Source organism: Scleropages formosus, chromosome 12 (assembly GCF_900964775.1).
Source record: "Scleropages formosus chromosome 12, fSclFor1.1, whole genome shotgun sequence".
NCBI lineage: Eukaryota > Metazoa > Chordata > Actinopteri > Osteoglossiformes > Osteoglossidae > Scleropages > Scleropages formosus.
In genome coordinates this window covers 18382739-18407785 of record NC_041817.1, presented here as the reverse complement: position 1 = coordinate 18407785, position 25047 = coordinate 18382739, and the positions used below count along the sequence as shown (strand labels likewise).

The window sequence follows — 25047 nt, the reverse complement described above, 5'->3', positions numbered from 1 at the left end:
TGGTCCGATGGTTGTGACTTTCATTTTGTCAGTTTCTGCTCTTTACTCACAGAACTTGTTAATTAACTAGTAAACATTTAACTTGTTTGACTAATTAACTTCTGCTCTAAGACAAACCCTTGTTCTCGCATGTTGGATTAGAAAGAGTGTTACATCAGATCTCTCTTCATTAAATTCTCCAAAAGGAAAAAAAAACCCTCCCCTCTTATCCTTTTTAGAAAATGCTGAATTTATACTACAGTTTTTGTGCTTACACATTTAGTTATTCACGAAAAATGAAATGTCTCATTTACGACAAGGCAGGACGTCTGTTCTTGTAAATGTAGCTCTGCTGTTGGTCGGCTGGGAAACTTCCAGGCTGAGACCATTGCGTCCAGACAGAGCAGTGGCCTTTGTGCCTTGAGTGTTTTTTTTTTTTTTTTTTCTCTCTATGGTTCCCCCATAGCAGCTTACCACTTTCACCATACTTACTTCTGGATGCATCCAGGAGGAGCTGAGAGCCCTGGTGAGTGAGTCACTATTCAGTCAGTGGGACATGTGCCATCCTTTTCAGTTGGCGGATCTTGAGAGTGAATAAGCAAGGTACACTTTAGTTGGCATGATAAACTTGACAAGGTGTTGTGCTGTTATAGTAAGTTTATGGGAAAATGTCTGGCGAAAACATCTCCGCCATTCCATGTGTGCACTTCAGTGTGCATGGTGTTCCTGCTGCCTTCCTGATTTTTATTTATTTATGTCTTTTCTTATCTCCCATTATAGAGGTATGAGGTATACATCCCCCAAAAAATGTTTTTCTTCAACCTTGTAAGGTATTTTTTTGAGTAAACCATAAGATGTAGAGAGTGTGTGTGTTCCACTGATGGATGGATGAGTGACCCATTGTAAGTAGTGTATCTAGCAGTGTAAGTCATCTTGGTGAATAAGGTGTGTGGGCTCATAACACTACATAGAGTTCACTGGAAGTTGCTTTGGAGAAAAGCATCTGCTAAATAAATAAATGTAAATGTAATGTCACTATTGAAATGCAAAACAACTTTTTCATAGATGCTTTGAAGCTCTAGTCGGTCTCCATGTACTCATTTCTCATTCTCCATATAACGTTTTAAACCAGACCTTTCAAGGAGCTTCTTCTTAAGATTGTGTAAATCCTTGCTTGTTTCAAAAACCACCGTTGATGAACTTACATTGGGCTTAAGTGTCAAAAACAGCACCAAAACTGTTTCTGAAACGTCATTCGGAGAGACCTCCTGTGTGTAACGGAAGGCAGCGATAACAACGCCAATCTGCAATACAGCTTATCTGCCCACACTGTATTTGCACATTGTCATTCTATCGTGGCAGTCTCTGCCCTGAAAAGTTTTCATTGAAATTCTCCATCCTTCCTCTCCTTGTCCGAGCTTTGAAGTCTGCCGGCATTTTGCTCTGGCAAGTTGCAGCGCTATCGCTTTTTAAAATCAGATCGGCCTGGTCTGATCTCATCATCCTCTCTGCACTGAAATTATTTCACTTGTGCACTAACAAGAGTACTGTATGTTCATATTTTTAACATGATAATTTCGCTGAGAAACTGTATCATATCTGTTTCATGCAACGTTAAATTAAATTGGCATATATTTTTATAGAGATAAGGGGTGCGGTGGCGCAGTGGGTTGGACCACAGTCCTGCTCTCCGGTGGGTCTGGGGTTCGAGTCCCGCTTGGGGTGCCTTGCGACGGACTGGCGTCCCGTCCTGGGTGTGTCCCCTCCCCCTCCGGCCTTACGCCCTGTGTTACCGGGTTGGCTCCGGTTCCCCGTGACCCCGTATGGGACAAGCGGTTCTGGAAATGTGTGTCTGTGTGTGTGTGTGTATATATTTTTATAGAACATCAAAAGCTGTATTGTTAAGGCAAAATACCTTGTCCACAATGTATGTTTCAATGCGGTAAATTAATTTTCATTTTGCAGAGGACAGTGCATAAAATAAATACCAACAAAGAAACATCCTAGGACCCCTTTCCCCCATTTTCTCAAAGCCCACGATGGGAGAACTGGTGGAATTTGTGCTTTCGTCTGTGCCACTTCTGAAAAATGTATTTCCCATTATGCAGTAGTATGCAGTGGTATAGGATGACCTTTGAGTAGCTCCTCTTTATATCATTCAGACAAGATGAATACCCTAACCAGGCCTGCAAAGTGCTCACACTCAGAGTTCTCCTCAGGTTCACAGGTACCCTCTCACCACTACATTGCCTCTCATTGTGCACACTAACTTTTCCTTCTCCGCAAAAACGAACAGTAAAAATGCTTGGATTTTATTTCTTCCGTCTTTAATTTGCTTGTATACTGAACTCTTATAAATGAAAAATGCACTGAAGTTTGTGGGAACTGTTACAGAAATATACTTGACAATAAGCTTGGGGGATGAGAAGAAAATATTGCATAACTTTAAAGGGTATGCATGTGATGCCATGATATTGAGTTCAGGGGCACATCATAGGGGTGTATTTGCAGATACATCTGTTTGCATATTTGTTGTGGACTCATGGGAAATATAAGCTCATTGCTTATACATTGCATCCCTATGCTCTTTATTCTTCGGATCACACGCAGCTGTCTCCTGTGTGCCATGTTATTTTTATCTGGAATTTTATATGGTTCATATATATGAGAGTGAGAGAATGTTTTATGTCACAGACATTGTCAATCAACTGAAGTCAAGGAACTGAAAGCAGAAACTCCGGAAGATACGCTTTTCAACCAGAAAGGTGTCGTATTTGGCTGTAGTTATTTTTAAATCAAAACTTGTAAATCTTGATTTGGACTGACGCTGCTCCTCTGACTGCCAGGACAGTCCGATCAATTAAAAGCATCCCTACCCTGTATCTCCAGAGCTCCACCTCTTTCTTTGAAAACACAGAAGGTTAAAGCCGTCGATTCCCTCGCCGGGCCTGATACATGCCCGTGCCGGATTAAAACCTGGAAGCATTTCTTGGCGCTTATCGGCCAACCCTTGAGCGACGCTTTGCAGACGCCTGTCAGCGCTCTGGAGACAAGGGAGGAGAACTTGAAGCACCTCTCCAGTTTCAATGAATTTCACACCTGAATGCTCTCCGACGCCTGATAAATTCAAATTCGGCTGGCACAGATTCAACAAAAAGTTCACTTGTTTAAAGTCCTATTAGAAGTTTCTAGGAACTTCTCGAGAACTTTAGGGAATCCTGGTTTTATTGAGAAACCTAGCAGAATCACACATCGCATTGTTGTATTTTTCAATGCTGAGTATAACGTTAACAAACCTAGTATTGTTATCATTTTTGATTTGGCCAAAAACTTTAACTCTAACACTGTTAGCTTTACAGTAAACAAAATTACAATTATTTACTCATTTAAACAGCATGGAGCAATTCAGAATAATTATCTTGCTCAAGGTGCTTAATCACTACCCTACCCGGTGCCCACTTTTGCAAGAGTAACGATAGATGATTCTTGATACAGTATATGTGAGTATGATGCCAAAATGGGTTTTATAAACCAGAAGCTCAAGTGTCCAGTAGCAACATGTTCCCTGTGAACTTTCAGAATTTGGTGTTTCACCAAAAACATTCACAAGTTGGTGGCCAGGCTCTGTCCACTAGGTCTGTCACCAGCGATTATACAGTTGTAGCTGGAAAATGTTTTCCAGGAAAGTGTTTCGATCGATATCCAGAAAGTAGCAGAGGAAAAAAAAGGTGAAAACCAGCAATACAAGTAATCCGGGGCCCCTGGGTCCGTGTTTCCAGCTGCAGAAGGGCCACCCCCCCACTGTAGTCCATTAAAATGGTGCTCAGCAAAAGGACATTCCCTCAACAGTGCAGGTGCCACCGCCCTGTCCAACGTGTCTGTCCTCTGCTTTCCGTTTGACAGCGGGCTGCGCAAGCTGTTCTGTAGAACTGGCTTTTAAAGAGCTCCTTGGAGGCGGGCGAGGAGGTGCGCTTGGCTGCTGGTGTCAAGCTGAGCCAAGTGTCTCCTGCTCATTACTAAACTACTTGTTGCAATGCTTCATGTTTAAATCAAATATTCAAGTAGTGTTCGCCACATGTGGATGGAAGGTACTTCTGCGTTATGTAAGTAAATAAAAAAATAAGTCATTTCGAAGAGTAGTACCCTTTCATAATAGGTAATGCATCCTGGGTCAACTTGGAAAAGGAGCTTTGTGTGCAGTGGGTCAGTCAGACATGAAGAGCACCAGGGGGTTAGGAGCAAAAGCTAAACTCTCGGTTTTCTGTTGCTTACACTTCTCCACAGAAGACCATGTTTGAAATCGGTCATGAAATTTCTTTGCACCCACAGGGAGAGCTGGGAACATGCTGAAAAGCTTAAGCGGATGGGACCACTGCACCCCCTTCGTGATGGAACGCCTTGTTGTGCACTTCACGTTCATGTATAATTCACCGCAGTTTAAATCCGAATTTGAGTTTGATCGGCAATAATAAATCCTGTCTCTTCAACTGAAAAACGGAACTGCTTAATTTTCAGCATTAGTGCTGGATGCATTATTGTGTCCACTGAAACAATACCTCATTTTTCCCTCTGTTTCTTGCTCTAATCCCAGAGAGTTTTTCTTGTAGACACCTTTCATTTTCTAAAATATGTCTCAAAACATTCATTGGAAAGTTGGTCAGAGGTGCCAGTGCACTTCAACACTGATGCAGACGGCTTAAAAAAGTACTTTTCACAAGTTTGTTTTGACTTCTGTTGGTTCGGGTTCATAGGCAAATAAATGAAGCGAAGTGCAGCATTGCCCTTGACTGTTGTGGATGCTGTGCATTAGCTGTCACGTAACATCAGTCCAGTATGTCTCTGAACTGTCTTGTATCACTTTTGTACGAAATATGCATCTGGACTGTTTTAGTAGCACGCTGACTCATCATTTTAATGAATTTCATTATACGTTATGGAAAAATGTTTAAATTTGCAAATATTTTACACATTTTACGAATCTTAATTGCATTTGTGTCACTGATCTTTTCTCAAATATTATATAATATCTATTTTGGAACAAGTTGGTGGAATTTGCATGACTTGCGGATAAGTGTCATTAACAGAAACAGAACAGGTATATGGGACTGCCTTAATTTACCTCTCTTCAGCTTTCCAAGCTGGCGTTTCTGGAGTGTTGTGATCCATAACAAGAAAAACAATAAAGTATACATTTAGGTGGGAACCACCCAACAGTTGACACCGAATAAGAGTTTGTGAGAATATTTGTATTTTTGCATACATATGTAAAATATATGTACATAAATATATAGAGTAGCACGTGGCACAGTGAATAGTGGTGCTGTCTCACAGTGCCTTGGTGGTGCAAGAGGACATGGGCTCGATCCCTGTTCAGTCTGTGTGGAGTTTGCGTGTTCTCCCTGCGTCTGGGTGGGTTTCCTCCGGGTGCTCTGGTTTCCTCCCGCGGTCGAAAGTCATGCTGCTGATTTTCACCCATAGTGTGTGAGTGATACAGAGAGTGTGTTCCACTGACGTAGGGATGAGTGACCCAGTGTAAGTAGTGTATCTATGTGTGGGCTGGGAACACTACATAGAGTTCATTGGAAGTTGCTTTGGACAAAAGCATCAGCTAAATAAACAAATATATACATACTATATATTTACATATATACATTTTTGCATATACATAAACTTTTTTTTTATTTTAAATATAGTCCAGATGTAAGGAAAACAGTTGTGTGTGTCAGCCAAGGAGCCATTGTGCTCTGTTTCTTTCTTTAATTCAGAGCCACTGCACTTTTTCTGACATGCATTGCCTCACCCTTATTATTTTCAGTATGAGGGCACCAAGAGTCCTCCTCGTCTATCCTAACGGGCACTTAACCTGTCCAATCAGATGGAGGAAAGGGAGCCTGTGTTGCCAAAGCATCTGGCTCTCTGTCAGTGCCAGAATGAATGTGAGCGCTGGGCGTTATTTTAAAGTTCATCAGCCTCTGGGAACCGGGGCATATGGTTTGGCACGGTTTTGCAATGAACAGCGTTGCGTCGCTCAAATTGATTCCGCTTAGCCTCTAACCAGGGCGCTTAGCGCTGCGAATAACGCCCGTGTCTGAATTTACAACAAGGTGTTTCTGGGGTAGAAGCGGAGGAAGCACAGATGGCGAGGCCATCGCTCTGATCAATTGCCCTTACCGACGTTTGTGCCCCTGCATGCAAACTGCGGCTGATGAGGAAGTCAGCCGTTGCTGGAGCCTGTCACGGCAGGTTTGCGGTGGGGGGAAAATCATTCAAAGGTGTACCGCCAGGGTCCCCTTCACTTACCGCTTTGCGCAGATAGATGTGTTGGTTCGAACCATTCCGCGTTGTTAGTGTGACAGCTACCCCGCTATTCCGCAATAAGGTGAGGCCCATGTTGTTAATGGAGGGGTCAAAAAGTCAGCTGTTTTTTTTTTTTTTTTTTTTTTTCCCTATTTCTTGTTTTCCGTTGCCAGGACAGTAAGGAAAGAAAACATTACGTTGGCATGGCTGCCCGCCTCATAATCCAGGAAAGAAACAGCAAGAAGGACAGAAAGACCAGTATATTTCTCAAATCTTTTTTTGCCACTTTTCAAGCTACAGGTAATTTCACTCTTATCCAGGCTGTGCTGTGTGTGCCAGGGACGGTGTGAATGGAGTGCAGACCAGCGCACGAGGTGTGAAAGAGCTTGGCCACTGGCTGAGACAAAGGATCAAGCTGGTAAAGGAGCAACTACTGTACCTTTAGCAACATGGGTTTTGGCTCTGCTGTCCAAGGTGCTGACTGTGTGTGCAGCAGATGTGGGAAATGATGTTTGTCCCAAATTCCAACTTTTTCCTTCAAATAAAAATGCATTCAGGTGCCTGTGCTGTAATGTTTAAAAAAGTGTAGTTTCCAAGGTTTTTTAGTGTTTATGTTACGGAAAACCGCTTATTTCGGTTTGTGTAATTTATATTAATCCTGTCAAGGGAAGAACTGGGAAGAGCCGATTGCTATCATGAGAATACGTGACCTGTGTAGTGTTGGTGGTGGTTTTGTGTTAGTACTTGCTTGTTTTTTAGGGTTTTTTATTTTATTATTATTACTGAATGGTCAAGAGGATCAGTGAGCCAGAGGGATACTGACTTGAATGTGCAGCGGCACCAGCATCTGGGGGATTCGATGGGTGGTCGATGTCAGCAAGGGTAACTCATAGGGCAGGGGAACGCCTGCCGCATTGTCAGTATCAAGCACAGCTCTGCTGTAATTCCAAAAGCAGAAGCAAAATGTGCATAAAGATATGGATCAGATGACTTTCCCTCCACCTGTGCCAGGCCTACCTTTGTTGTGTTTCTGTTGTTGGCAAAAAGAGAGAGTGTCGTCACCCTGTGGGATGTGACAGGCAGACACATTCCTCTCCCAGCTTCCCTCACATTACGACCACAAGATTAATGGCCTTTTGTGTGGTTAGAGACCAAAGCAAAAAGCCCCGGAGCATAGAAAAACACTGTGGGATTTCTTTGACTCTGTTGGCATGGGATGTATAATAAGATTTGAATTAAATCTTGGCAACCAAATGCAGATATGTCAAAGGTGTCTTTACATGTGAGAACATGTGGGTGTTTAAGTATGTATAATGTACTATGCATATTTATTCTTAACTCTCTATTGGAATCAGTGATATTCAAGCTTTTTTTCCTTGGGGGAGAAGAGATTACCCTATTAGTCATTGATGTGTTGAGTCACCACCCCAACCCCTGCTTTTCTGTCTCAGTCAGTTGTGAAGGATTAGCTGCTCACAGGGGGAAGTCTTGCTGGGACATTTGGCTTAACACTCGCTGCTCTGTCCTTGGGCCACAGTGACCCAGCAAGTCAGGACCTTGGGTTTAACACCTCATTCTCACAGCGTACACTTCATCCTGAAAGACCCAACCCCTCAACCCCCGAGCACTGCTGACCCACAGCTGACACTGCACCCTTTAGCTTTCATTAGAAATATTGCATGTACAGATATTATGCTCAAATGATTCTGAATATTCTTACGTTCTTAGTAAATATTGAGTATAACAAGGCGTATTATTATCACTTCTTTATAAATAACTGTTGCTAAAATCCTCTGTTATTATGTCTCCAAGTTCAGAAGAATTTTCATTCATATTTTGCCTTTTCTACTTTTGCTGTGAAGCTCTGAGAATTTTCTGTGTACGTTACACTGTTACATATCTCCAGTGTAGATGGATTTTTCACTGCTCGCAATCTACTAGTTCCTGTGCTTCTGGAGGAAAAGGGTTTAAGGAAAAGCATTTTGTGTGTGTGCAAAAGGCACAGGCCGCTGGGGAGAGATTGGGAAATAAATCCATGTATTTTCTCACTATACAGACACAGTGGTGAAGGACCTGGACATGCAATCAGAACACCGTAGATTCAGTTTTCAGGATCTGTTGCACCTTCAAGAAGGTTGATAGACATGGATAACAGAGACACACAACATTGGAAGACAAAAAAGACAACAAACTATACAAAACTAAGACAGACAAAAGGGGAAAAAAACAAATCTGTAACCAAGTGTACAGAAAAGGTTTTTTTTTTTTTTTACACTTTTCATGCAGCTCCACATACTGGGGATGCACGCTTTCTCCTGTCCTCTGACTAACGGATTCCTCACACTGCCTGCAGAATGAATGTAAATCAGGATTCTGGGATTGGGTCAGGGAGGGGGGCTTGAAAGCATCACCGTGCTGTGTGCTTGGAGGCGAGAAATACCCGCCACCCCCCCCAGCACTAACCCCCTTCCACCTTCCCTGTGTTTGTACCGACTCTAAATTGCACATCATGAGCGTGCAGAAGGGGAAATGTGAAGCTCCCGAGAGGAATGCAGATGGCAGTGTATGGAGAGTGTGTGGCACTCGCATTGTGAGCCGGAGGCCAGGTCCCCCCCTTCCCTGTGGAGAGTGAAGAATACAAATGGCCTCTTTGTAAAGCATGGGAAAGAGCTTCTTCAGCAATGATGCTGATCGAGGTCACGGAGGGGAAGCTTTAGGGAGCCTGTCTCCAAACTGTTTGATGTACAACTGCCTCCTCACCTGATCAGTACAGTGTGGGTGCCCACCCTTGCAATATCCAGAAGATCTCTGAGAATTTTGAAAGCTGCAAGAATACATCCAGCTGAAGTTGTCTTCCATGTTACTTTAACTGAAATGTGAGAATCATGTGGTCAACGACATTGACTTGCTAACGAAGTGAAATATAAAGTTGCGCACCTACACACCTATGTATTTTAGCAGGGTGGATCTTGCTCACCACGTTGGCTGAATTCACCACAGCAGGACCCCTCCTGATGTTTCAGCTAGAATGCTTTAGGTTACAGGTTTATGCCTTCAACCACTGGTCTACCTGCTGCCCTATTTTTTTCTCCCATAACAGTGTAGGATTTCATCACCTTTCATGGGGAGAAAAAATGTACCTCGTCTGTTTATTGCTTCGTTTGATGAGACTACAGCTGCTTGGATATTCAAAAGTCTAGGGGTTCCCAGTCCCAGACAGTCTGAAATGAATATGTTTTTGTTGCCAGCATTATGACTGCATGGTACAGAAATAGATTGGTAAGTGATGTCTGTTGGAATAACATGGAGCATCTCGACAGTTTGGCACCGGATAGTTCCTTTGGTTCATTGATTGACAGTTCTGAACGACGATCCCAACACGGAAAACGGTTCATTTCCTCGGAGCTCCTTGGAGTAATCTATTTCAGCCTATTTTCGGTTTAACGGCTCTTTGGCTAAACGTCATAAAGGCGCGATTTAATGCGATTGGGCCAGACACCCTCTGAAATCATGGAATTCTTGTGAAAGCCAGGATTTAACGTGAGCACAGGCAAACCTCTAACAAGGGAAATGTCACATGGCTCCGGTTTTCAGCTGCACACACAATGCAGCGACTCCTTTTGCAGTCACTGCTCAGTGCGGCTCACATGAGGTATGTTGTTTCAGAACCCAAATCCTCGTTCACTGAGAGTTCACACTTAATCGTTACACCTATTCTCGTTCCGTTTTCTCACGTGGCACTCATGGATGCTGGTGAACTTGCTGGTGAAAAAGTTTATTCAAAATTTTCGTTTTCCCAACAATTTAACTATCGTAAACAGATTTAAACTAAATTCATTTAATCGTAGTTGGTGAAAACGATGATGGGTTTTTAATCATGCTTTTGAATTACTGAAAAATGTTAGGTTTTTTTTAGTATCATTTTTAAAGTTTTATGCCTGAATTCCCAGTGTTTTGCTTTCCGCTTTCTCCTTTGATTTATCTCTAGAATTCTTTACTTCTACATATTTCATTAATTATGATATTTCTGTAGAACTCATAAAGATATTTCAGGGGGAGTACTTGTATGTTGAAAATTATATTAACAGTACTGTGAATTCAACCAATAAAAACAGTTAATTATTAAGCAAATCTTTATAAGCAGGTGCATGTTACAGAATGTGTTAAAATCCAATTTCCTTACATAATTGTAAAGAAAAAAAGAAAAGGAAGTTTTCCAGTATCCTGCAAGGACTAGTGTATCCTAAATCACACCCTAAGCTTCTGGTATAGGCTCCAGACCACTGTGACCCTGCACTAGGTTAAGCTGTTATTGATAATGGACAGACGGACAATTTTCCAATATGGCCTTATCTAAATTATTTCGTAATGCTTTTAAGGAATGTGATGACACTAAAATTGCACAGAAAGAAAATAAATAACACAAATACAGAAATGACCCATTTCATGTGAATGTCTCAATCACAGTTGAGACTGTTTTTGGGTTGTGATCATGATTGGGTGATGTCTGCTAGAAACAGGTTGGGGGTTTGGGGGTTTGGGGGAGGTGTTCAGCTTCCTCTAACGTTGAATCAGGCATGATCCTAGGCACTAAGCGGATAATCCACCTCATCACACCAAAAGCGAACAAGGGGCGAAGCCTAACGAAATCCCCATCACCCCTTTCATTCGCAAAGGCTGCTTTCCCCAGGGACACTCTGTGTACCTTTAATTGTTCTAGAATCAAGTTAGGAGAGCAATAAGACATATTAGGTCCTGTGTCTGACGGGCACGTAATGCCGCTTTCAAATTCAAGGCTCTGCATCCAAGCAGGAAGCTGCGCTGAAATGGGATGCTCGCTAATCCCTTTTGCCTTTTTCAGCAAGGCTGATCTAACAAGATCTGTTCTTCAAACCGAGGAATTCTGGGAAAATGAAAAGGCTGTCTGAGGTTCACTGAAGGGCATTAAAACAACGGTATTTACACAAGGATTACGATCGGGCTGGGGGTGGAACATTCATCTGCTCTGTAGGAAACTGAATACTCTAAAAGGATTTGATGCAGATGGGGGTATTTTTCCTCGGCAGATGCCCATGTCAGCATACTGTACATAGCTTGCAATTTTATCCATTCATGCCTTTAGAAATGTGCTGAAATAAAATGTACCTAAATCAGACTGATAATTTCAATGATTTCAGCGCTTTAAGGAGCACGGTACAGTAATATTTAATTTTTTAGAGTTTTGAAAGTGAATTACCTTCACTTTTTTAGTTGTTCAAAGAATGTTAATGACTGAAAGAGGCTGGCAGAATGGATTTTTCCTGCCATAGACAGACTGGAACTGCAAACTGTTAAAGTTTGCTTCAGCAACCACAAAGTCTTGTTTGAAATGTTTCCCTTATTAAGTCGGACTACAGCTTTCCAACATCTAAGGAGCTCTCTAATATTCATTCTTGTTATTAGATTCTGTAAGGCAAAGTATTCCATCTGCTTTCATGCATGCAAATAGGCCAGATTTGTTAGTGACAAGACTTCAAAATTAGCCCAAACTGACCAGTATAAAGTTTACGAAGAGACATTCAGCTTTTTACTTTTACATTTAGCCATTAAGCTGACAACTTCTTCCAGTGCAGATTACACTTCTAAGTGGGAGAGAGGTGGTAGAGTAGGGGTTAGAGCTGCTGCCTTTGGTTCCAAAGATCACAGGTTTGATCCTCCTGTCTGGCTGTATTACCCTTGAGTCAGGTACTTACCCTGAAATTACTCCTGTAAAAATTACCCAGCTGTGTAAATGGGTAAATAGTTGTAACCTATAAGTCACTTTGAGGAAAAGCATCAGCTAAATGAGTAAGTATGGTATATTGTGTTGCTATGTTTATTTTCACTTGTATTTTATTCACTCATCTGTTTTCATAATTTCCTCTCTTTTATTGATTGTGAGGTGCGGAACATGACTTCGGATTTACAAAGGCTTCCATTCTGGGGGAAATTGGTTCCCCTTTCATAAAATTGTAGATATATGATTAAATAATTCATAGAACTTTAAAAATTTTACTTGTTGGAGGATCGTTGTGTGGACTGGGAGGGGCTTTCAGTTCCATAGTAGGAGCTAAAACTGTTACACTACCTGTTGGCCCTTATGCACAATGCAGATGAGGTGAAAAGATTTGTTAATGTGGAAAGTAATACTCTGTACAACATTACTTTTTGTCGTCACAAGATTACTTTATTATGAGCATAGCGGCAGGCAGCATTATTTCTGTCAGGTTGCCTGTGTCCCTCTTTTGATTTTTATGTCTTGACTAAAGTATTCAGTGCTTTTTTTTTTTGATGAAATACATGTAAAGCCTAGGAAAGCAAAGGATTTCAGCCTGAATTTGTTACAGCTCCAACTGACTCATAGAAAGTAAGAAAAAAAAAAACACAGTTTTGATCTTTTATCTGAAATTTGTATCCGTTTGATATTGCGAGTCCTTCTCACTTTACCTGGCATTCGACGTGGAGATGGTAAAGGAAGCTTTCACAAATGAAATAATTAGCCTAATTGGGAAGCGTGCTCAAAAGGAGCTCACCACGGGTCTGCCGGGAGGCCGAGGGAGACGGATTACTACCGTAGCTTCAACCACGAGGGTTGGCCTTCTCCCCTGCAGCTGATTCATCACAACACACCATGAATTTACATCTAACACTGTTGAGTACATTATAGATGTAGGGTTAAATTAAAAGTGGCTAACCCCATGTGGAAAACGTATGCTGTTGTAAGCAGAGTGCGTTACAGAGGATGGCGGAAGCCTTGGAACCACCCTTCTTCTCCATTTCTGGTCCTTGCCTAAGGATGTCGAGAAAACTAAAATGAGGAAGCATCTGAACCATTTAACACAGTGATTTGCTGTGTTGGCAGGGCCCTGTTGTCTGATTTCAGGTACTGATAGAAGGAGGTGCAGTGAGCCACGCTCTCTGGCAGTGCGCTGAAACTGATCGTATCGCAAGTATCACACTTGTTGGTTTAGGCCAGCTGTGTGGAGCTCCTTTTGATACCAGCAGAATTTATCCAGAAACGTGCATCTGATAATGGTTGATAACAAGCACTCACCCACATCATTATTAAAGCTGTTTTATCATGAAAGCATTCATTCAGTGAAACCGTTTGGATGAGTGGAGACTGAATATTGCGGAAGAATTGAGGGGCAGATGGATGAAAGGATGGATTGAGACATCTAGAGGATCTGCATGGCGCTTCCCTTTAAATCCTGCCATTTACATAACAGTCCGTTGGTTTCTACTATTTCCTGCTGATGAAGTATATTTAATTTATCATGTTTACTCATCACATTATTGTTTACTATTTTTTATGTAATTTTGATTTAATTTTTCTTAATTTCTTTCTTATAATATTCACCAAATGGTGTGTATATATCCTATTGTACCACCCCATTGTACTACTGGCATGCTTTTCCCTTTCAGTAATGACTATATGCCTGCTGTAAAAAGTTCAAGAGAGAAAGCACCTCTATTTCTAGTAAATTCCACTTGCTGGGGTTGTGTGCAGGAGACCTTGGATGGTCTTTGTTTGCGGTACAGGTAGATAAGCGAGTTTCAGGCTGTATAAAAAACTGAGAAGAGATGTGCAGACGCGTATGTCTGTGATGGATAATACCTGGTGAGATTCTGCCGAACTGTAATAAATCATTTTTAAAGCTTTATTGTGCCTCATTATTGAGACTCCTAAGAACAACAAATAGTCTGAAAGAGATCGATTCCAACACTGCTTCCATTTCCCCCACATTCCAACAACCTTTGTCTAGCACTGTTCCAGGTCTCCACTTTGACTCTCATTTCCCTCCAAGCCATTTGAAAAAAGTGAAAACATCTGACGCCAGTGACAGCAGAACCAGGGCAGTGACTTTGAGCGAGGTGACCTCTTTCTCTAGTGGCTCCTCATAGAGGTATCGAGCAGTAGAGCTGTGTACAAGACACTATGCATGATCTTTCGAACCCAGATCAACCCAGGTCCCAGCTAGATGTAACTGACTGTGCTCCCAGGGGCAGCAGATTGCCAGTTAGTGAGGGGCCCAGAGCACAAGAGCAACAGGTTGTGTCCAAGTAAGCAGTGTAAATATAGCTAAGCAGTTTTTTCAGTGGCCCACGTGTATTCAGGCATCCGCATGTACGTTTTACTAATAAAGAAGAAATAGAAAATTTAAATATAAGGTTAGTTTCATTAAAGAATATCAATAATCACATCACTTTAGTTGTTAAGAGAATTTCTAAGCTGAAAGTTGCTTGTTTTCCCAGAAGGCACTTCTGTTTATTATCCGTGTGCATGGTACATAACCTAAATTGTTCTAGAAAACATCAGTTGCAGCCAGACTGCTTGTGATCAAGCATTTGTGGGTTTAAGTCTGAGGTGAGGCACTGCTGTTGAACTCCGGAGAGTTCTTGGGACCCTAATTGCTTCATTGTATGTATAAATAGATAGCAGAGTCAAATGGTGTTATGTGAGTTTCTTTGTGCAAATCCACGTGACACGTGACTAAAATAAAAAGTGATAATAAAATGCTGATAAATGTATAAAAAAAAGAAAACCTGCTGCTTTATTACGGCTACCGATGTTGTGAAAAAGCATTCACACTTTTCTTCTGCCAGCTCTTGTGCTAGCGAAGTGTGCTACCAACAGCGTATAATTAGGCATAAGATATTTCGGTGCAACATTCATTACAGCGTAGTTCATTGTAGAGCAATGGCAATAATGTCTCTCTGTGTCTTGGTACTTTTCACTCATATTTGCGGTGTACTTCTTCCACAGAAGATAGATGGAAAGTGAAATTACTCCAGTAGATTCGCTGATTTCACAATTGCTGAAGAAACCTAGTTATTAATGGGCTTGGATGTTTTGTTTAGTTGTTACCGTGTGTCTGTTGCTATGGAAGTAATTTGGTTCCTGTGTCTCATTTTAGCAATGATGTATGTTTGTGGAGTCAAGGAAAAAACCGTGTTAAAAGAGTAGACAGCAGTGGAGTTTTGGTAGCTGAGCAGACACTGCAAGATCTGTTTGCCCTCAGCACTACTTTTTGTTCCGTAGCAATTAGTGTACTTATGTGCACATATCCAAAGGAGTCATTTGTCTGTGGCACATCTTAAATCCAACTGTAAACACCTGGGCAAACAAATCAGAGCCATGCAATATGTAGAGTCTTTCTAATTCAAGTCAATTATTTCTTTCCTCAGCTACTCTTGATAGTAATGTCGTAATTATAGATAGCAGAACTGACATTGGTGAAAACAGGTCCACAGAGGATAATGCTTGTCTTGTCAGAACAGCACTAATTGCCATTCATGGGAAGGAGAAAAAAAAGGTCCTGGTAATTGTCGGGGATGTGATTAACGCATTGCACATGTTGATGCATTTCTTTTTTTTTTTCTTGTTTAATGTACCTTAAAGCATGCAGTACCTCTTAAGCACATGAGAGAATTCCATACTCACTTTATTGGCTTGAGGGGGTTTAAGTGATTGACTTGCTACTTGTTTGTATGTTATTATTCTAAATCACTTCTGAGTTATTTGTTGTCTGAAGGATTCTAACATTATTTCTGGCTGGTTAATAAAGAAGCCCAAACTTACAGTCAAGGAATGCATGGGTTCACGCCCTACTACTCATCCCCAACCCTAGCAGGTCTGTGTATCGAGGGTTGTTGTCATATTCAACGCTGAGATTAATGTCATACACATTATATTGGCACGATAAAGCACTGCTATCTGTGTGGTCTGATGTGTTAGTTGTTTACATTGTTTCCTCTATCATCCTGCACGATATCTGATCAACATTAAATTAGTTTTGTTTGCTGAGAAAATATTAAAAGTTACATGAAGTTCAACCGTTCTACTTTCCATTTAGATTTTTCTCCTTCATTTGAAATTATGTACATTTATTTGAGAGTTGATACTTTTTTCTACAGCAGCTAGCAATGATTTATCCAATTATACAACAGGGCAATTTTTACTGAAGCAAATTAGCATGTGGTTGAAGGGCAGAATAGCAGGATTTGAACTTGAGTCCTTCACGAGATGAACCAGCATTTGTGGCTGAAGTTGCAGCTAAAAGAAACAAAAAAATAAATTGCTTGCTTTCTGGATTGTATAGGTTTGCTTCATCTTCTACCAGGTCTTAAGTAGATTTCCTGTTTAGAACAGTTAATTATTGTACAAATAAAATGTAGGTTTTCCCCAAGAAACTTGTGGTCACTGCTGAGTAGAAGTTTTTGCTCCAATATGCAGTTACTTAGTTATTTTATTTCAGCTGTGGAAATGCTTGGTACACCTAACACATTTAGCATCTGATCTCTCCCCTGACAAGTATATGCTAATGTACACAAACAACACTCTGTATATGTCCTGTCTAATTTCAAACCTACAGAGAATAACAAAACTCTGCAGACAGGGAAACATGCACAGATAGGCAAGAGTACCTCCAAAATAAGAAAGTTCCCTTTGCTGCGTTGTAGCATAGAGGTGTGTCAGTTTTATTTTCTCTGGCTCTCCGAGGATGAAAGTAGCCCAAATGTGTCTGGAGAGCCCCCCCGAGGGAAGCCGCTGTGTGAGCGAAAGCTATTCTGAATGCCACCACTCATTTTAGGATGATCCCTGGCTTCTCCCTGTCAGGCCTGTCACCTTGAAATGTGTCACTCCCGAACAAGGAGGAAATGTGCAAGTGTGCCCAGCGCGTCACTCTTGTCGTCACGGAAGCTCCCAGTCTCATCGATGGAGACCGCGTGATTGCCTCTGACAGTCCCTGTTCCTACGTGCGCCTCCTGCACCAAAGGCAATACTTGGCTGTGCCCTGAACCCGTAACACCAGAAGTACCATGCAGGTTCAGCACCTGCAGAAGGCATTTCTGTTGCACCCTGCAGAAACTGTAGCGCAAAGGACAGTGTCTGTAAAATTGTTGCACAAACAAAGTGTAAGCTGGACTCGAAATGTTATTGGTGACTGATGTGAAAGAGGAAGTCTGCCGAGATGCACGGTGCCAGTCAAAAGTTTGAGTACACCTGGACGACCTGGGCAATGTGTAGGAAGAGCTGGAGAGAAGATTGAAAGCAAATCAACCCAAAGGGGTTCTACACCTCAGTGGATTTCTGCAGAAAAGCTGTGAAGACATGTCAGCTCATTTCAGCATTAACTGTGAGACTAATTTCCATTAAGAGTACTTAATCTGTGATACTTGATCAAAATCTAGACATGGCAAATTAGGGAGCAACAGGTAGAGATCCACTTAACATATGTGTGCCTTTTACATTTATCTAATGCTTTTTTCCAAAGCAACTCACAACATTAAGGTATTACAGTTAGTTACACAGCTAGGAAATGTTACTGAAGCCATTTCAGGTAAGTGTTTTGTTCAAAGATAATACAGTCAGAGGTGGGAGTCAAACCTGTGAGTCCAAAGGCACTACAGCTAACCCCTACACTACAAGCTGTCTGACAATCATTCACTGACAAAGACATCTGAAAACCGTTGATGCTTCAGCCGATGTCCTGTGTAGACGTGCACCCAGTTTTGCTGATGTGGAAATTTGTAAACCGCAATAAACTAGCATTAATTACTCTATTCAGTTCACTTACTTTCTATTGATGTACTACCATTGTAAACTGCAGTGCTTTGGCAGAACTTCACAGTTCCAACATTATTCCTCTGAAAACCCACCTGCTCTTTTATATTTTTTACACTAATATCTAAATATACAATAACTAAAGCTTGAGGTTTTTTTAAAATTTATTTAATTTGTCGTAATTGTAACCTCGGCCTCATCATTTGTGCTTCCAAAAAGAGCTCTGATCTGATTTCATCCAAGACACCTCTGTTTTCTTTGCCATCCATGGCATCCTAAAAGTTACCTCCCCCCAACAGTTCAAAGGAGTCTGTTTTTCCTACATTGCTTTTGGAATGTTCACGTTTTACATCAGTAAATTTGTTTATTTGCACTGTTAGAAACCAAAAGGCAGCAGACTTCTAGTCCCAAAGACAGTTTCTTGATCAATCTGTCATCTGCTTGGCCAGCCTTCCCTCTGATACAAAATCAACATTTTACAGTGAATCACTGAAGAAAATTGATCATGCCTCAACGAGTATCTCAGTCTCCTCTGAGGACCAGTTCTTCTATGAAGTCTATTTACGTGTTTCTCACAATATTACACAATTTCCTCTCTTGTTTGTAATGACAAAGAATAATGGGACATGTCTGCCCCTGGAGTGGTCAGACAGTGTAAACCATAGCACTGGTCTAATGACTTTTATTTACTGTTTGTTGCAAGATGCAGCACTTTCAGGAGCAAAGAGAAAGTCCACAGACTTGGTCTCTTGCTTCTATCCTCTTTTAGCTCCTCAGATCTGTTTAAATATTAGTTTAATTCTTCCACTGTCATGCTGAGCGGGGTCTTACTGGAGTGGTGTAGCCTTCCTGACTAACCTGCACAGATGACAGTACATAGGACCATGGTTGTGCTTACCGTAATCACACAAGTTGCCTCTTGCCACTGAAGATACTTCTGCCAACCCTTATTTAATCATCCTAAGGCTCCTCCTCATGTAAGAATATGAAATGTTGACTGTAATAATAAGTTCCAGGAAAAACAAGCACAGCTAATATTTCTTTAGTGTGTCCACATGCTGAAACACAAGAAGGAAACAGTGGAAGGAATAGTGAAGGATTTGTTTTATTCATGGTATGTAGCCACAGCTGAGACTGTAAGCTATCTAAACACAGCTTTTCCAAAACAATCTTTGGGAAAACTTGAAGGAATGCATGCTTTTCCTGTCTTAGTAATGAAAAACATCCATATTTTTTCTAAAGCGGTAAAGAGTAATGATCCATTTGGAAGTAGCCAAGCATCCTGTATACAATTTGATTTGGGCGTTGCAGGAAACCTCTCAAAGAATTTGAGCTCATTGCCAGTCTGTTAAAACGTTAATTACACAATATATGAGCCACACAGCTGGAAGCAATATTTTTATTTGTAGACACACTCAAGGAGCCAAATGAAGTTGGATGTCACGTCTATCAGAAAGGAGTCTTTTTCAGTTTCCTACAATGGCATGAAATACGGTATGTAAAGTTAAAACTATATAGATAGAAATGGAAACGTTGTGTATTGATGAAATAGGAAAGGTACAAGTAGGGAGACTGCTTCTTTTACTGGTATGGCCTTTATGTAACTGAATAATTTCCTGTATAGTATGCTAAAGACTTTGAAAAATGAATGTGAGTCTAAAGGACTCCTTTGCCTCATTACTGGGTGGAATGCTGAGCTGCATCTTTATTGGTTCATGTCCCAGGTCTCATCTCTGAGTGACAAATTGTAGTCACCCCAGAGTTCACTGACCCATAATATCACAGTCCTCAAGGAAAGCTGGGAGGAGGACTGATGTCAGTTTCTCAGAGACAGATTGTACTGTTTAATCAGTTAATTATTATTGCATTATTTACTTAGCAATACACTTTCTTGTTTGTAATGATTTGGGTCACAGTTTTGTTATGGTATTTATTTGCATATCTAAGCTTCATACAGGCTTAAATCCCTGCAGTTTAGTTTTAATTAAGATTAAATTAGTCAATTAAGGTTCCCAATAAGAGCAAATTGCAACATAGTAGTGAAAGACATGGAAGGCTGTATGTTCATGTCCCATGAGAAGTCCTTCTGTACTACCTTTGAAAAAAGCACAAAAAATTCCAGTTATATAAATAGGCACAACTAATTTAGATAAAGGCATCGGCAGCTTCACAACATACTAAAAAATAAATTTGATAATAGTAAAGACTTTATTTGTTTATTCATTTACACTGATGAATCAAATGAAAATATGCCTCTAACTAAATAATATTATTGCTGTAATAAAGAATGTAAGAACACACACACACACACACACACACACATTCTCAGAACCGCTTGTCCCAGACGGGGTTGCGGGGAACCGGAGCCTACTCGGCAACACAGGGCATAAGGCCGGGGGGGGGGGACACACCCAGGACAGGACGCCAGTCTGCCGCAAGGCACCCCCAGCGGGACTCGAACCCCAGACCCACTAGAGAGCAGGACCCGGTCCAACCCACTGCGCCACCACACCCCCGCTCAATGTAAGAACAATTCAAACCAAATAAAACGAAATGCAGCTGAAAGAGAACAGGAGATGAGTAAAACTCAACTGTTTTAAGGTACATCTTAAAGACTGAATACTTTTGAGAACAAGTAGAACTGCAAAAACAGAGAAACTTAAATCAACAAGGAAACTCTTAGGAGGCTATGCATGAAAAGAAATGTCAAAGAACAACCTTCACATGCTGGATTGAAAAAGGTTTTCTGTTTCAGGGGAATACCTATCCATTGATTGGCTGGTCCATGTGGAGCATTTTGAAGTGAGTTAGAATTACAGATGTTATATTTAATTTGCAGTGCTTGCTCAAAAAAGATCAGAAATAGTTTATGAACCAACACTAGACCTTGATCACGCCTTGATCGGGTCATTGACGCAATCTGTCACACGTTATTGTATCCATTATCGATGCAGCTTGGGTTTCCATGGTCACCTTCATAATGTCTTCAGAATCTATTGTTGTGGAGAATTATTCACAGCTGGTAGTGGAGTGGTTAGAGCTATTGTCTTTGGACACAAAATTTGCAGGTTTGATTCCTACCTTTAGCTGTACTACCCTTGGGCAATGTATTTACTCTAAATTGCTCCAGTCAAAAATTACCCAGGTGTGTAAATGGATAAGTAACTGTAAGACACTGTAAGTCACTTTGGAGAAAAGTTTCAGTTAAATGAATAGATGTATTTACAAATTTGTGCGACAGTCTTGCTAAAAACTGTAGTCAGTACCTTCCTGGTGAAGATTTTTTTTCCCCCCAATAACAGTAAATGTGCTCAAAGTACCAATGCAGTACTTTTTAATACAAAAGAGGTCCGAACTGATTTTTCTCCTCAGTCTTGTGACACAAGAGTCAGCAAGTCAGGTCGTTTCATTCTTTCATTAGCTTATGTCAGTTATTAATGTCTGCTATTCTGGGCGTGGAAGGCAGAGGTAATATTAACTTTCTTGGTTGTTAGCCAAGGTTGACATATTACATGCAAAGCAATGTGTGTGTCCTAGTTTCCCAGTGTGCTGCAGTGACTCTGCCATTGACCGAACTCCACAAACGACAGCAGAATGACATGGAAAATGTGTCATGAACAGACTGGGGCAGGGAGTTTGCAGAAGAGCAGAACAAAGAAAAAAGAAGATTAACAACATATAAGTGGTGGGGTAATTGGGGCAGCTGATAGTGTAGTGTTTAGAGCTACCCCCTTAGAACCAAGAGGTTGCTGGTTTGATTCCCCCCTCTAGCTGAGGTACCCTTAAGAAAGGTGTTACATTCAATTACGCTAGTAAAAATTGCTCAGTTCTGTAAAGGGCTAAATAATTGCAAGGAGCTTGACATCATAAGTTGCTTTGGAACAAAGCATCAGCTGAATGAATAGATGTACTGAAGAGTCTGAGTTCCGCTGTACTCAAGATTGCCTTTGCTGCCTAAACTCTCGAGTTTATATAGAGCACAAGACAAAATTGTGAGTTTATTTGCTCTAAACTAGTCTTTTTTCCATGAGATGTTTGGTTAATGAGCTTGAGCAGGAAGTCATCTGTCATGTCATCCCTGTTCTTCTCCAACAATCCAGATATGTAGAACACTTGTGGGCTGGTTTGCTTTCATTCTTCTGTCAAGTTTGTCCCCTACAAGTATTGCACTGGTTGCTTCGGGAGTTATTAGGGGCACTGGTTCCCTGACGTATAATGCAGCCTGTTGTGCTACTTTGATATCAACATGTGTTTCATCTGCAGATGAAGGGTATGGCATGAAGCATGGCGTGGATTTAAAAACTGATCGCTTTAAAGAGTTACCCTGTCATACAAAAATCAAGCGCATCCAACCCAGATTTCACTGTGCTGGCATCACTACTCTTGAGGTCCTGTAACTGCTTTCAAATCAAGGGGAAAGAGTGTCACAACATCTGGAGTATGCTTAGCCGTGGGATGTGGACCAACAGACAGGTTGAAGGTGTTAAAGTGAATGTAAAGTGAATGGTCAGACCTCAGTGCTATAGGAGGAATCTCAGCTTCCTGTCCAATGTGCCTTTCACTCAAGAGTTGAAGTCTCCTGCTCCTGCTGGAGTTCTGAGTGTAGAACAATGAGAATGCTCGAAGCCAGGTGGCATCTGGCCTAAAATAAAAAAGAAAATTTTGTGTTGTTAAGCATGTTTTAGACTGGACGACAAGGAGCTGTGAAGAGGCTGTCACTGGAAGTAATAAAGGCTTAAGTTCAAATTAAGGACATTAAGCTTGCAAGTCTTCCTGAGCTTTCAGAGGATTGTGTGTATGCAGATAGTGAGGGGGTAGAGGACTGAAGGGGGGCAGAATAGTGGGGGAGGAGAGAGGGGCTCTGTAGCTCAAAAGGAATTATCAAAATATACAGACATATGTAAGCAAAATTTTTGTGAAAATAACTGTGGGCTGGAACAGAAAAATATTCCCTTTTACATATGTGAATATGCAGAAAAATGTTTTCAGTGTTACTTCCACTTAATCACTCCTTCCCATACAAATAGTTGATTAATAGAGAGTGGGAGTGGGACTTCATCGTGACGTTGAGGAATAATGATTATAGGGCCTGAAAGGTTCGTAGTCTAGATTGATTGAAGTATGAATTAATTTTGCTCGTACAGAAACATTTGCGAAAAACATTTTTGGTGAGCTGCCCAGTAAGTCTGTGTGTTACAAAAGCCCCTTGCATATCAAGGCTTGAAAGCAAATCAATTATAAGTATTAATTTTCCAGTATGTGGGCAGTTCACTCCTATTTGTTTCTTTGATGCTTGTTGACATAGTTGTCGACTTGCATGCAGAGCTTAACTGTGGCTGCCACTTGTTTTATAGAATTATTGTCTTTTTGGCCTTGAAATCTAATTTCCTGCAACAAATTTGGGGGGGCAGGGCAGGTGGTGTTAAACCTCAGTGCTATGAAAAGTGGTGAAGTTTCTTGGCATTAATAAAGAATAACAGTTCTGAACAATGCAAAAGCTTTAAAACAGAGGCTTTCTTCTGCTAGACATTCCCACGGTAGAGTTGTGTCATGTTCTGTATGTTTATTGCTGTCTGGTAGCATCCAAGTCTTAAGTCATAGAAACCTTACAAGTTTTGAAGGTTGTAGGACTTTTTTGGGTTAATTGATTTTATTGTATAGTTATTATGCATTCCCTGCAACGGACTGGAATCCAGTCAAGAGTATACCTTGCCTCATGCCTTCTACTTATGGGATATGCTCTGGACCACCCTGACCATGCGATGGACAAGCAGAACTGTTAAATGAAAACAGGATGAATGAAAAATAGATTGACAGGGTGCAATTTTCTTAAATGGAATTTCACAAATCAGCCCATGGGCTCGGATTCTTTGTAATTGTGGTTCAGCTGTTCCGCTGCTGAATTTGAGGACTTGCATAAAATTGGAAGCTGTTCAGGAAAAGGTCTGCCAAATTTTCTAGCATTTCAAAACAGTGTCTATCTGTGACTTTTCTGCTTTGTTAAGACTAAGAGACAGTGTCAAAATGTATCTACTTCACAAGCCTTCATTGAAACCAGTAGGGAATAGGAGCTGAAGGGTGTGTGCCCTCTGATCGGACTCTCCTCTGTTCCTCGTTGATGGTGTAACCCTCCTTCCTCTCCAGGTGAGCACCTGCGCATCTGTCCGCAGGGGTACACCTGCTGCACCTCAGAGATGGAGGAGAAGCTCAACCAGCAGAGCAAGCTGGAGTTCGAGAACCTGTTGGATGAGACCAGCCACTCACTCCGGACCACCTTTGTGTCCCGCCACAAGAAGTTTGACGGTAAGGCCTGGAGCTTTGCTGGAATTCACATCCTGCGCTTCATGTCAGTCTAGAAATTCAGGTATACTGCAGAGCTTTTTATTACCTTAAGGACATCTGAGTGTATTTGCTATTGTTAGTATATCTTGTTCAGCTAGAGATCCTCCAAAGGTGACAAAAAGATAAATAGTCTGCCAAAGGATTTATTTCTACCTGTAATAAAGCAGCAGTGAAGGACAGTCAGTTGCTGTTAGCAACAATTTTTTATCATTACCATTTGCAAAATACCGCTTCAGCTTGAGTTTTGTTGAAATGCTGATGTAAAATAGTGTTTCTCAAGGCAAAAGTTATGTGGGAAAAAATCACTATATTAATTCAAATTGTATTTCACATATAACTCTGTGAGGTCATTACAAAAGAAAAAATGACAATATTTTGACTCAGGGTTAGTTTAAGGTCCCTGTGAGTTTAAGCTTTGTCGACAAGTTGGTAATTGGACATGTTAATACAGATGGAAGCTGCTTTTGAGTGTTCGGCACCTCCGGGACCTGTGCAAAGTATGCAGAGACCTTGATGGGAAAGCAGATGGTAATGCTACCGCCCTGTCAGCTATGATACGGCTTGAACACGGGGACCATATTGCGACTGACTCAAAGGATCACACCAACTCAGGCTAAATCATGTGCTTTGTGTGCAGCTGTGTACAAAATGAAAGTCCCGCTAAAAACTGCAGTTAAAGAATGGGAAGCAATGGCTGTTTCTAGTGTTGCTGTAAAATTGATTGTGACTGCCACAACCCGAAATTCATCGCCACTGCCCTAAGCGTATATAAAATTTTATGAGTGTTATTGGCCATTTCCTCTCCGCGCCCCTTAGAGAGAAGTATGCTGGTAACATAAAGG

At 41.2% G+C, this 25047-nt stretch overlaps 1 protein-coding gene across 1 annotated transcript in view; it reads left to right on the top strand.

Annotated features, from left to right (window-relative positions):
* Positions 1 to 25047, top strand: part of LOC108928527 (glypican-6-like) — a 179170-nt gene that overhangs the window by 15628 nt on the left and 138495 nt on the right. Inside the window, exon 3 of the mRNA XM_029256581.1 lies at positions 24008 to 24166. Within this exon, the coding sequence (XP_029112414.1) occupies positions 24008 to 24166 (159 nt within the window). The remainder of the gene's footprint in view (positions 1 to 24007; positions 24167 to 25047) is intronic.